The sequence below is a fragment of the Cryptotermes secundus genome, unplaced genomic scaffold (assembly GCF_002891405.2).
Source record: "Cryptotermes secundus unplaced genomic scaffold, Csec_1.0 scaffold575, whole genome shotgun sequence".
Taxonomy (NCBI): domain Eukaryota; kingdom Metazoa; phylum Arthropoda; class Insecta; order Blattodea; family Kalotermitidae; genus Cryptotermes; species Cryptotermes secundus.
The window spans coordinates 358,119-372,163 of NW_019731225.1; the positions used below are offsets into that span (position 1 = coordinate 358,119).

Sequence of the window (14,045 nt, forward strand, 5' to 3'; positions counted from 1 at the left end):
AAATGAAAATTTTACCTCCAGCTTGGCAAATTTCAAGGATATTGCAAAAACAAAAGAGCTATTACAAAAACTTGTCCAGCATTTACTACAGTATAGGTTAGTAAACATCCATACATGAATTTTTACAACTTGTAAATACGATGCACTTCCTACAACTCACGAAAATGGGGAGAAGTCATAACAAAATTAAACATAAAAATCAGAAATAGCCACAGTAAAACAAAGCAACTTGCAAATATTCTTTCCCACCTTCACCATATTTGGAAAATTGGAAGGTGAAAGATGGAAACATGAAACGTACATCTAAAAATGAACACTAAGAGGCAAACTCAAAGGAATTTGAGTTCTGGTTAGCATGAAATTGTATACAATGCAGACTCTTCACTGTAACGAATTTGTTTCCATTGATACAAAGTTCTGTGATACTTGCTATATTATCTGCAGTGTACATTTCTGATAAGAGCAAGTATCATCTTCCCAAAACTTTGTGTCAATAGAAAGAAATCAGTTGCAGTAAGTCTGCATTGTATACAATTTCATGCTAAGCACACCTCAGTCTGCCTTTATTTCACTGTTATGTCTTTTGAATTCACATTTCAAACACGAATTATCTGTCAGTGGATTGTGTATGTCCTCTTGTTCGCATCTTCTTTAATGGAGTTGAGTCTATTCCCCGAGTGCTATGTCTTTCAATTCTTTTTGTCTTAAGGAACAACATTGTGTTGTTTCTTTTCCCATCATCTGAACAACTCACAGGTGTGGTAGCATTCTCCACATCCATAGGGCTTTGTCCTTGTCCCTGATCATGTTCCTCCCCCTCATCACTTGCTGGATAGTCCACTAGACTTCTTTTACCACCTCCACCTACTTTGTCTGGGCTTAAATTTGTCTCTGGTGAACTATGACCACTGCTATTTCCAACATTATTAGATTCTGCTGCCATGTCAGACTCCTCCTCTCCATAATCATCTTCCTCTGTACATGTAAAAACCAGGCCTCCTTCAACTGTTTCTTCTTGTGACTGTATTTCCAAGGATGAAGTATTGACATCTGCAGCCACATCGCACATACCATCCTCCTAGAAAATGAAGTTACAATCTGAATCAGAAAAAAACATTACTAAATGGAATGGAAGGGCCTAGGAGAGTTAAACAGCATGTAAAGATAGCAGCTTTTAAGTGGTGCCTGCACAGTTACAGCCACGCCTTAGCAACTTGACCTGAGAGTTTAGAAAAAGACCTGTATGAGAAGGATATTCAAGCACACAACCAAGTGACCTCATCTGCAGTATTCTAGAAGCCTTCATCCTTTCTGAAGATCTGGATAGGAGAATAATGTTCATGCAGGTACCCTAGCAATGTGTGGCCAGGAAAACCTTCTAGTCACGGGGGTTTTTTTTTTCATGCTATGCTTTCTAAAACCTCCTACAAAAATGTACAAACTATAACGCCACAAATTTTCAACTGCATACCACAAGTTGTGCAATTGCAGCTGGAAATAACTTAACTGTATACATTATAATCAAAATGGCAAACTTTCCTCACTCGTGTGTAATATTTTATGCCAATTTTTCAATGTAATTCAATAAATAATGTGTAATACCAATTTACTGTTTTTAAGTAACTAAATGGGAGAAAATGTAACGTTCTTAATCTTTTCTGTATCTCAGTTGCAAGTCAAAAAATATATTACCCTTCAACAAAGACCAGTGGTTTTCATATATGACATTTCAGCTATGCACTTTATATTGATAATGAAGCAACAAAAACTATCAAGTATAACATGTGGTAGTTAGAAACTTTATTAGATGAACTATACCTTAAATGTTTCAGTCCTATAGGGCCATTATCAGGTGTACACGAGTTACATATGCTGTTCAACATACATCAATTCCTAGCAGTAACATTTACAAATGTATGTTTTCAGAGTTCTTATGTATACATTGCCATATACACTTCATTTATTTATAAATTACGGCTATTTATAGATAAGAACTCTCTACACTCTTAACTGTACAGGAATGCAAATATTGCTGCTACAAATTGATGTACACTAGGTGATATGTTTACCACATAAGCCTCTGATGCTGGCCCTACAGGACAAGCATTTAAGGCATGTTTTTAGCCAATAAATAAAGTTTCTAACTACTATGTGTTACAGTTGATGGTTTTTATTACTTCACCATCAGACATGTGGCATGTAGAATTGTAACTCATCCTTCTACTGATAATGTCAGGACACAAGCTACAGTGCAGTGATAGCAACAGTAAGAGCCGTCGACAAGACCCAACATGTTTTCACATAGGCTGCTCTGCCCTCTCTTTGTTGGAGGACAGTACATTTTGCAGGCATCACAATGCACCTCCAGTACATGATTTAAGCTGCACTAACAGGGAGAACAGCTAGGCCAGTTAATGCATACAATTTGAGCTAAATTCTGGATTCTGAAGTCTAGAAGTTGTAGCCAAGCACTTCAAGCAATTATGATTAATCTGCCACACATTATCCACTCTCCTTTTGCTAATGTGTCACTGTCACATACTTTCAGATCTTATCTTAAGCAATTAATAGATGAAATAACGTAAGTGGTTATTACTGAATTAATAAGGCCTAATGAATAAAAATTTCTTCTGCATTTATGGATATGGCACTAGAGCCTATCCCAATTCAGAATTAACTTCTTGAACTGTGAATCCTCTATAGATTTTTGGTAAGACCCCTGAACAGGGGCACCCCACTGCAAGGCCCCTTCCTACAAAGAACACAAAGAGAAAAACTGTGGACCTACATCCATGATCTGAGTGGGTTCTCGTGTTCAAGAGGTCAAACACAGAACCGAGCTTAAGACTGCACACACACTGTGACCAGCGAATTAATTATTCTGCCACTGAAAAACTAGTAACAACTTTATCATGTGCATTAAGCGAATATATCTGTATTTTAATATGCAGAAAATAGTTTTCAGAGCTGAAAATTCTGCATTCATAACAGCAGAAAGTGAATTTATTTTGTTTGGACAAGAAAGATAACAGTAGTACATCATCGTCTGTCAAAAAGAACGTATTAATTATCTTGACCTATTCCAATCTAGTGTTAAATTAATATCATTCTCTAAATGGGGTATGAATAATGAACCACAAAGATTCAACCAACTTGTATACCAAAATGAATTCTAGAGATAACATACACACTGGAGATCTTGGCAGCCCAGAAATTACAATACAACGAAATGTTTTTGTCCTGTAGTCATGGGTCTAAGATAATCAATGCTTTGTTCATTTTCATTGAGTATACATTAATTATCAATTTCTGATACGCCCTCAAATAATGAAGGTCAAACAAAATTTACTTCAGTAGAATAAATATTCTGCAAGACTGTAAAATCTGGCCTATAAACAAATATGATGTACAAGCAGCATTTTTCACCATTCTTCCACATTTCAGGTCAATGTTCTTACTTTTAATTTTCATTACTAATTCCTATATTTCAGGTGCAAACCTGAAATGTCAGATACCTGAGAATTTTCATACTGTGTTCTGGTTTATTATACCATAGAGTCTGGTAACAAAGTATCATTTTGAAGCAAGTCTCCATCTTCAGACTATGCTGGTAATCACCTACCAGACTACATGGTGTCATAACCCATAAGACAACAATACATTAATCTTCACCCCTGTATGAGTGTTGTTCTTTGTCCTCTTCTTGATGGTGCTACGGTCAATAATTTTCATGTTCTGGAGATTATATGTTGCCTGCTGGAGCACCATTACACCACAAACTAAAGCACTAGATCAGTGGTATGAGAACACTGGAATTCATTCCGTAACTGTCCCGCTCATGCTGATGGCTTACTCACTATGTTTCAGATTTATACAACAATTCAACAATAGTATATTTCCAGACAACATGATTGATCTTATAAGTTTCAAGTATTCATACAAATGATGTTTTCTTTCTAGCGGTACACATCAGTACTTCACTGCGACATATTTTCTTGTTTGTGCATTCAAAAAGCTACTGCTAAGAGTAAATAAGAGATATTGGAATAATTTGTTATGCATTAATTTAAATTAAAAAAATTTAGCCAAGACAGGTATTTTGGCGACTTTCACATGAAATTTGAAACATTTTTTTTTTAAATTTAATAAGAGTTATCTGTCAAAAACATGTCCTTCTCACCATTCCATTTAACAATAATAAGTAAGATATATAAGTTTTCAGGTTTCTACAGTGGTGGATATTAACATCGTGGCCTTCTGGATTCTGACGTATAGATTTGTTGAATAAAAACACTTCAGACACACATACTGCTGCCATATTCAGGTCTTAAGCATGTAAATTCAGGAATAGGTTCTTTTACAAGTGTAACTGAAATTAAAGTGGTCATGGGACACAAAGAAAGAAAGTAAGAAGAAAGAAACTTTAGTTAAGCTAACGGGACCAGGTGTACAAAAGGCAACTCTCACTGCTCTGTCACAGGATGGAAACGCAACAGTGCAAAAGCAAGGACTTCCCAGGGATTCAAAACTTCAAAGTAAGCACAAGTACTACTTATCATACCATGACATCTGCTGGAACTGAGAAAAGAATGGCGTACCATTAATGCATATAATTAGCATTCAACCACCCACCCAAACAGAAGCTCTTACAATTAAAGAGTGCAGCTTGTAAGTGATTCTTAAAGAAAAAGAAATGTCGCTGTATTGTCTACATCCAGTATGGGACACAGTCCATTCATGTGAATTCAATTCAAAGAGATATTACCATGAGTACAGTCCTAATGAAACGTACCTACTTTTTGATATTATTAAAACTCCTCACCAGTCCCCAAATTTAAATTAACATGTTTTAAGTAGCCCTCTAACCCATTGAAGCGACTAGTTGCAAGCAGCTAGCCACGTCTGTGGGTTATCAGCCTAATTTGCATTTGAATAATTGGCTGCGACTCGGCAGCTGCGCAGCATGAGTGGGTTATGTGCGACATACACTAATACAACTAACGGACGCGTGCAACAAAGAGGGGCTAGCTGCTTGTGACTAGTCACGTCAGTGGGTTATCAGCCTTACTGTTGGGCGTAATGATGTTAAGTGTATAAAATGTTTTTTTCATTTCAAGACCATATAATTTTGCTGTTGCTATTTTTTTTCTGGGTGGCTACAGTATAAATAAATAACAGACCCTTATGGAAGTCTAGACTTCACAACATATGACTGACCTGTCCTGTTACCTTTTCAGAACCATTTAATCACCACATGACCTTTACAACTTACTTCTTAGTAGCATCCAGCATGTCTGGCAATAGTATGATGTCCCAGATCAAGCTGTCAGGCCATTTTGCAGACCCTCTTGCATGTTAGGATACCTTCCACATTAATTTTACCTGTCCCTTGTAACTGAAGACAGTTCCAATGTCTCATCATCTTGCCACCACACATTATATACAGAATTTAGGTATGTGAATTTCAAGCACAACACAACTGCCAAGTGCAGAAACTTTTACAGAAACTGATACACCCAAGAGCATGTGACATCTATTGGTACTTTAACTACACAGTCAAGATACATTTGAAGGCAACTGCCTACATTTCAAAGTTCTTAGTGAGATTTTTATCTGTACCAGCATGAAGCCTGTTGAAATTTCTATGGCAAATTTATAAAAACAAACGTCTCCAAAACATCTAACGCCAATCACTTGAGAAGTTCTGCACTCATATTTACATTTACACTAAGATATTAAACCTGACAGAATTGTAATATGCACTAAGCAGTGCTGCCATCTATGACAAACTATTTTTTGGAAAAAACTACACCTACTGCTGCCAACTTCTGCTCCTATATGTAACTACAATCAACTCTGGCTATAACACATTACAAGAGAACGGCATGCATCAGCCTTTCTTATGGAAGGATCAGATAAAGTCTACTGAAATGCCAACAGAAAATTATTAAAAGCAAACTTCACCAAAGATACCTAACCCCAGTACCTTGTGAAGTTCTGTAAGACACCAAAACTGACTGAATAACAATATACACTAAATGGTGTTGCATTCTAGAGAATATTTTTTGGCAAAAGTTAGATATAAAAATAAACATAATAAAAATGTCTAACCCCTAACTTTTTCTTTCAACCTGTAACAGATCACCATAATGGCCACCGTCTAGTTCACAACTAAACAACAGCGATACAGTTCTTTGAACTCACAACTTGACCAATTACAGCATTCAGTGGTTTGCTGAGCTGTCCCTCAGATACAAAACGAACACCGATACACACATGGATTTCACAAACAGCTCTTATTTCAACATTACCACTGCACACTTGCATTTCTGCCCATGTACATTTTGCTATCTTCCCTTAATACGCAGATGTACATTATTATGAATATCAAATGCAAGAAATGAAGGGAACCTTTAAAATAAAAAAAAACTCCCGTTGTCTGCTACAGTATCAATGGACAACCCCTCCACTGATCCATTCTTAAAATTCAATCATCCTTTCCTCAACACGCGCGCTACCAGCTATGGAAATCAGTCTTCAGCGAAGGTCAAGGCTGCAGATCTCGCTACCATCTGAGCGTCTTCTATGTAATTACTGACAACTTCTATATCATGACAACGAAGATAGAATATGAAGCCTCATGCGCATGTGTGTGTTGGCTGTAGTGCTCTAGCACCGTAGGGATCAAACCAGACGTTTCCAGGGTTAAACAGGAACTGCCCTGCAGATTCCTTTATACAATAACCCGTGTGTTCCGCCCCAAGGTTCAATCAGCACATCAACTGAATCGCACAAAGTATCCCGTGTAACATATGATGCGTGCATATAGTTCTTCATGTGACTTTAAGCCCTTGTGTTGGTATTTGGTTGGCCCGCTGTTCTGTGTACACCAGCCATTTACATTTGCANTGGCATCATAGGGATTAAACCAGACGTTTCCAGGGTTAAACAGGAACTGCCCTGCAGATTCCTTTATATGGCACCACAGGGATTAAACCAGACGTTTCCAGGGTTAAACAGGAACTGCCCTGCAGATTCCTTTATATGGCATCATAGGGATTANCTATGTAATTACTGACAACTTCTATATCATGACAACGAAGATAGAATATGAAGCCTCATGCGCATGTGTGTGTTGGCTGTAGTGCTCTAGCACCGTAGGGATCAAACCAGACGTTTCCAGGGTTAAACAGGAACTGCCCTGCAGATTCCTTTATACAATAACCCGTGTGTTCCGCCCCAAGGTTCAATCAGCACATCAACTGAATCGCACAAAGTATCCCGTGTAACATATGATGCGTGCATATAGTTCTTCATGTGACTTTAAGCCCTTGTGTTGGTATTTGGTTGGCCCGCTGTTCTGTGTACACCAGCCATTTACATTTGCAATGTATGATTTTCCCAGCTATGTTCACGTCTGTGATTATCTGTATCTGTCCACGATATAAGTTGTGGGATGCACATGGTACTCAGTTCAGGGATTAACATTTTCATGGCCTCTGTTGGTAACAGGCTAGCTTATTTCAAAACGTTCATAAGTCAAGATCTTCAGAATGGATGCCATCTAGCCCGATGAGTCACACTCTTTATTTTAATGCAAGGGATTAACAGTAGCATGCCGCCAACATGAATTTAATAGCCGGATTAAAAAGCCATATAAATGCTACTGCAGAGTTCAAAGAAATATGAAGCACTGAACACACACAAGAACTACTTCATTAAAATACAGTGTGATATATATCTATACACAATGTGAGTTTCTGCTCAAAATATAAATGTACTGCACATGTGTCATGTGCGCACACTCATATGTTCAAAATTTTTAAGTTTCAAACCCAATGACTGCAACAGCTTCCTTAAAGGAAGATTAGGATACATTAGTACGTGGTTCTAAAGACAATTTCATAATCGCAGTTACCTTGCTGAACTTGAGGCGAAGGGTGAACAGAGAGAGGACGGCTGTGGTTCATTCAGCAGTACACATGCACAGTAACTTACTATCTTCATGATATACTTCAGTTTGTCACTCTGAACTTGATCTTCAGTATAAATCGTATAAAATCATGCAGTAGGCATGACAATACATACTTTAATCTTCATGTAACTTTACACATTAATCTTTACCAGGCAGGAATGTTCTGAACAGACGTGTGACGCTACATACCTGTGTCTCAGATACAGTCTGGCCACAAGAGAAAGACAATTTTGGCAAGTTCAAACTCTCGATATTCACATTATTCCTCTCCAAGAGTCTGAGCAACAGTTTCTGTATCTCTTCCCGTTTCCTGCTCACCACATCTTCCGAAAACCACTCGACGAGATTCTTCATCGGCAAGTAGTAATCCTTAATGGGATCCTAAAAACAAAGATCAGCCTTTACAAATCTGAATTGGAGGTTCAAAACAAGGACTACTACTTCTGCTCTGTACGCTGACATCCTAGTGCTGCCTAAACTTTTTTCTTTAATTTCTTTTAATTCGCTTTGTGGGGGGGGTGAAGTCCAGCTCGGTCCACTCAGCACAGCAGCCACAGATTGGCCTATAGTACCTGCCCCGGGTGATTATGATGATGGAGTATTTGGTGGAATGAAGATTAGCAGGGGAAACCGAAGTATTCGGAGAAAACCCACCCCAGCACCACTTTGTCCACCACAAATCCCACTTGACCAGAACCAGGATCGAACCCAGGCTGCCGCAGTGGGAAGCAAGTGACTAATCACTTGAGCTATGGCGTGGCCCCACCCCCTAAACTTACTCTCACTGAGAAAACTTGAGGTCTGAGTTGACGTTCTCACTGTAGTGGTCGAAGATTACGGTCTTCTGGGATCTGACACCATGTAGTCTGGTAGATATTTATCATTGACTCAAGAACATAAAGATGGAGGTAGCATGTTCCTCCAAAATATTGGCAAATATCTACTGGACTACATAGCATCACCTCCTAGAAAACAGTAACCTTGGAAAGTTAAGCTGCTTTTTATAAATACCATCAGAAAAGTGCAGCACTTAAAAAATTGAAAATTATGGAAAATGAGAAGAAAGAGAAATTCTGTGATTTTATTCATTAACTTGCTTTCTCTTTGGGGGGATTTCTGCACAAACCTTTAGTACACTGTACATGCAAATTTATAATACAACATGCAGCAATTAGTCTTCTGGGATGAGATGAAGTATAGTTCATTAGGTTGGTACCAGCATTTCAGGGGAACCTGTTCCCTCTATCTTCAGGATACACATGGGTCCTACAGTGCCACACTTCACATTCATCGATGTGAAAACCCCATACTATATACGCGCGTGTGTGTGTATATATATATATATATATATACACACACACACACGTGTATCAATAAATAAAATCTGTCAAAACAGAGCATAGCAATAACACATGCTCAAGGTACTTTTAATTTCCATGTGTGTGTGTATATATATGTTGTGCTGTGACCACAGCCTCCTCACTTATCACTGAAAGCTATTTTCTTTCGAAGAAATAAAACAGCATGGCTAGAATAAAGTCTACCCTTTGCCTGGGATACACTTGCTGTCCCTGTGTATATCGCAATATACAATGACTAAAACTTGAAGGATGTATGACGCTCAAATTAAGAAATTATTTGAACCAGATCCAAAAGCTCTCAGCACGACGCCCACCTTTGTTTGTAAAAGCTGCAGCTTCCACTCATATCGATAAGATTATCAGTAAATTTTGAATCTTTTTCTATTCTCTATCAGGTTCACAGTATGAAGCATGAAAATTTATTTCTATATACGCCAGAAAGACAGCCAATAAATACAAAACTTGTGTAACATTACCTGAAAGAAACTTTCCACATACTGCAAAACATAGACCCCGCAATCTGTGAAATTGGTCTGCTGGGGCACCCTGGGAGTGCTGCCTTTTATAGTATCTTTATTGAATTCTCTGTCCTTTCCTTCTTTCACTTTGTATTCAATGCGCAAGTAGTCCCGCAAGGTGGCCACCACACGAGACCTACTCGCCCCTGCCAGTGAGTCAAAGATCAGAATGCAAGGCCTGAAATGAAAGGGACAAAAATATATATAGCACTCAAGTGACAAGACCATTTCATGCTGCTCATATTCTTAAATGAGACAAATTTAAGAGGCTTAAACAACTTATCATTTCTTACGCGTAAACGTTTTAGCAGCTGTCTTAAGTTCTCATATGGTATCTGAACCTACAAATTATTTCACTGATAACTCGCAAGTAACCTCTGTCTAGAACATCTCTGAGGGTGTCCCACCATTAGACGGTGATGTAACTTGCTATGTCACCACAAGTGAGTTGGCAGGTTGTTTTCTACATACAATGGGAACCAAAATCATCAAGTTCGATATCTTGAACATGCAGCCTCTTCTGCTGTAAGGTTGCCTACTCAAGGCTTCACACCCTCGAAGATATTTCAGACAGACAACAGGACCAGACTTTGTCCCCAAACTTATTTTGCACCCAAATAAGAGCTGCTATCAGAAAGTTCCTGGACTAGATCAAAAAAGAAATGCTGGCTTAACTTACTCAATTTTGGCTTACATCTCCCTCACAATAGCCTCCTTGGGAACATATACAGTGATCCCATTATTTTTTCCACGCTTCAGAAGCAACGTGGAAGTCATTCTCTTTGCATGTCAGACGCTCTTTCAAAACATCGTCCCTTCAGTTGGGGAAACAAAGCGAAATCACAGGTCTCAAAATGTCTTAGTATGAGCAAAAGTCAGAGTTGACTGCATTGTTAGGAGGAACAAATTCACGGTGAACAATCCCCCTTCATGTCGAACAGAACAATGAGCACGCTCTTTGTTGAACTCCAGACCTGCTGCACCTTTTTTGCTCTTGGTGATTTTGGACTCTTCCATTGCAACGATTGCTGCTTTGTTTCTGGATCATGACTGTAAATCCAACTTTCATCATCTGTTNTTATTTTGCACCCAAATAAGAGCTGCTATCAGAAAGTTCCTGGACTAGATCAAAAAAGAAATGCTGGCTTAACTTACTCAATTTTGGCTTACATCTCCCTCACAATAGCCTCCTTGGGAACATATACAGTGATCCCATTATTTTTTCCACGCTTCAGAAGCAACGTGGAAGTCATTCTCTTTGCATGTCAGACGCTCTTTCAAAACATCGTCCCTTCAGTTGGGGAAACAAAGCGAAATCACAGGTCTCAAAATGTCTTAGTATGAGCAAAAGTCAGAGTTGACTGCATTGTTAGGAGGAACAAATTCACGGTGAACAATCCCCCTTCATGTCGAACAGAACAATGAGCACGCTCTTTGTTGAACTCCAGACTTGCTGCACCTTTTTTGCTCTTGGTGATTTTGGACTCTTCCACTGCAACGAATGCTCCTTTGTTTCTGGATCATGACTGTAAATCCAACTTTCATCATCTGTTATGATCCTAGAGATAAAAGTCAGGTCCTCTTTACCCTCCTCTTGTAGCTCAACACACATGTTTACCCACTGCTGCTTTTGATCATTTGTCAATATTTGGGAAACAAACTTTGTGGTAATGCAGCGCACGTTCAGATTTTCTGTAAGATCTCCTGGCAAACTCAACAACTGATCCCAACGGTGTCAGTGAACTCATGGATTGTATGGTGATGGTCTTCATGGAAGAGTTCTAAAAATTTTTCAACATTTTCTGTCATTTTGCTGGTGCCTGGTCACCCTGAATATTCATCATCCTCAACTGACATTCAACCAGCCTTGACAGGTGAATGCTATTCAAAAACCATTGTCCAGCATAAAGAATGTTCTCCAAAAGCCTCATGAACCATTTCAAGGGTTTCAGTAGTGGATTTACTGAGCTTTATGCAGATATATTGCTCAATTTTGCCATTCATCGCAGACAAAATGAAACACAAAGTTGAAAAAGCACTCATGTAAAAACAATGCATGTTTACGGTGCGGTGTCATGTGGCAGACTGATGCAATAGGCTTGTGGAAGCATCACCTCTCACATCTTTGACCAAGGAAGTTACAACAATAACAGTCCTGAAACTTTCCGATACACCCTGTATATAATGTAACGTGTTTTGCGTTACCGAAGACGCCGTAGAGATGTTTAATTGGTTTATTTAACGATCTACAACTAACGGCTACAATTAATTANATAATGTTATATAGAGGACTGTCATACTAATCAAACTGGTTATTCGACTATACTGAGGCCGCTGAAAGAAGTAACATGGATTGATACCCTCCACACCCCCAATGAATCATGATACTTCCCCCTCCATTCTACTGACCCAAATTCCCCTCCAGCCATTCTGTTCACACAAAATGTTGCGACTTATCATTTTTAGCAGCAATAAGTGTTTTGGGTTGGTTGATACAGACCAAAGTGAACTGGAGTGGGAGAGACGTGAGGACATACAACCCCAATATCCAGACAAACGACCATTCCCAGAATATGACTATCATAAATGAGAGAGAGAAAGACTTACTGCTTGATAGGTTCTCGCGGTGGCTTTGACCCCCTCCCCCTCGGTGCAGGGACTGGTTTCACTGGTGTCGCGGGTATTTCCTCAAAGGCAGGGTCAGAAAACAACTGATGTTTCTCAGCAGGTGGAGTTTCAGGCTGACTGGCTGACACATTATCCTGCAAATCAATTCAAATGTTTAAATTTCTTCACACTGCTTGATTACGATATAATGCGGTCCAGTAGATGGGCACTAAGATTTAATAGGAAAGAGTACATCCATCAGAAGATGACCTTCACTGCAATAAAAAACTCAGATCTTACCTAAAACTGTTCATTAAACATATGAAAAGTAGGCAAGCTGACGAGTAGAATAAAAAGCATGCGGACGAAGAGGAGGAAAGGAAATCTGAATAAGTTTAGATTATTTAACTATGCTGCTCTAACTGCAGAAATTAACAGCGGCAAATAAGAAAAGGATAACATAATGGACAGTGGGCAGGTAATCTGTGTTTAAACATCTCTGAGGGCACATCACCATCAGTGACATGTACCACTGTCATCTTCATGACGTTACTAGATTCTATTTCCCACATAGGCTGGGAACCCAAGTACCCACACCCGAGATCTCACTCAGTCGCAGTCTCCTGTGCATGTATCCCAGCACTTATGATGCACGCAAATGTTAAATATGTACAGTTGCCAATTAAACTGTGATTTCTCTCAAGTGCCTCCCGATACAAGTCTCAGACATTACTGACCAAAACTGACTGCCTAGGAAATGCACAAGAAAACAAAATTCTACATGATCAACAGCAGTGAATTAGAGTCATGGACAAAAATGAGGAACAGACCACAAAACAATGTATCTAAAGTTTAAATCGAAGGTGAAACATGATAATTATAAAGGGAAGGAAATCCAAGCAACGGGCATGAAATTTATGAGACGCACCAAGGGACAGCAGTAACATACTGAGAAAAAAATTTTTAGAGAGGAAGTTGTTCAGAATTTATTAAGAACAAGGATACCATGAAAGCCTCAGTCGCGTACTGGAAGGCTGCAAAAGAGGAAAGATGATGGTAAGAAAGTGAAAAGACTGTCGGAAGATAGAAAAGACTGGAGACATTTTGTCCATCAACAGAAATAATTCTAGTAGTAGTGAAAGGATTATCCCCCCCCCAAATATTATCCTGCAATCCATTTAATATAATTACTTCTTCTTCGCTGGTTCCCTGCTCCATCTCGTCATCGTCTGCTTCTGCTTCATCCCTGTCTGAACCTTCTTCTCCGCAGGTGTCCAGTGTTATTGTCGCTGTTGGCTTAACAGGCGTGATTGTGGTGGACCCAATCTGCAGTGTGGTGCCCTTCACACACTCCTCAACAGCCGCTGTACACAAATCACACGATCAAACACTGCATAAAATACAGGAAAAATGCACTGGGGATTTCATACATATTTAACATTTTTCACATACTGCCTGGCTTATATACAAGGTGTCTCGAGATGAGCCCCACATAATCAGAAAAATTAAAGAGTATTCCCACTCATCCTGAAATCCTCCCATATTTTGTGGAAAACACTGTGTGGTCCTAGCCAAAGATCCATA

At 39.0% G+C, this 14,045-nt stretch overlaps 1 protein-coding gene across 1 annotated transcript in view; it reads right to left on the bottom strand.

Annotated features, from left to right (window-relative positions):
- Positions 1-61: 61 nt before the first annotated feature.
- The window catches only part of LOC111866548, a 42,896-nt gene continuing 28,912 nt past the window's right edge, over positions 62-14,045 (bottom strand). Inside the window, exons 18-22 of the mRNA XM_023855599.2 lie at positions 13,653-13,825; positions 12,462-12,616; positions 9,813-10,032; positions 8,165-8,356; positions 62-1,078 (exon numbers count right to left, since the gene is read on the bottom strand). Coding sequence (XP_023711367.1) covers positions 608-1,078; positions 8,165-8,356; positions 9,813-10,032; positions 12,462-12,616; positions 13,653-13,825 — 1,211 coding nt within the window. The 3' untranslated portion in view covers positions 62-607. The remainder of the gene's footprint in view (positions 1,079-8,164; positions 8,357-9,812; positions 10,033-12,461; positions 12,617-13,652; positions 13,826-14,045) is intronic.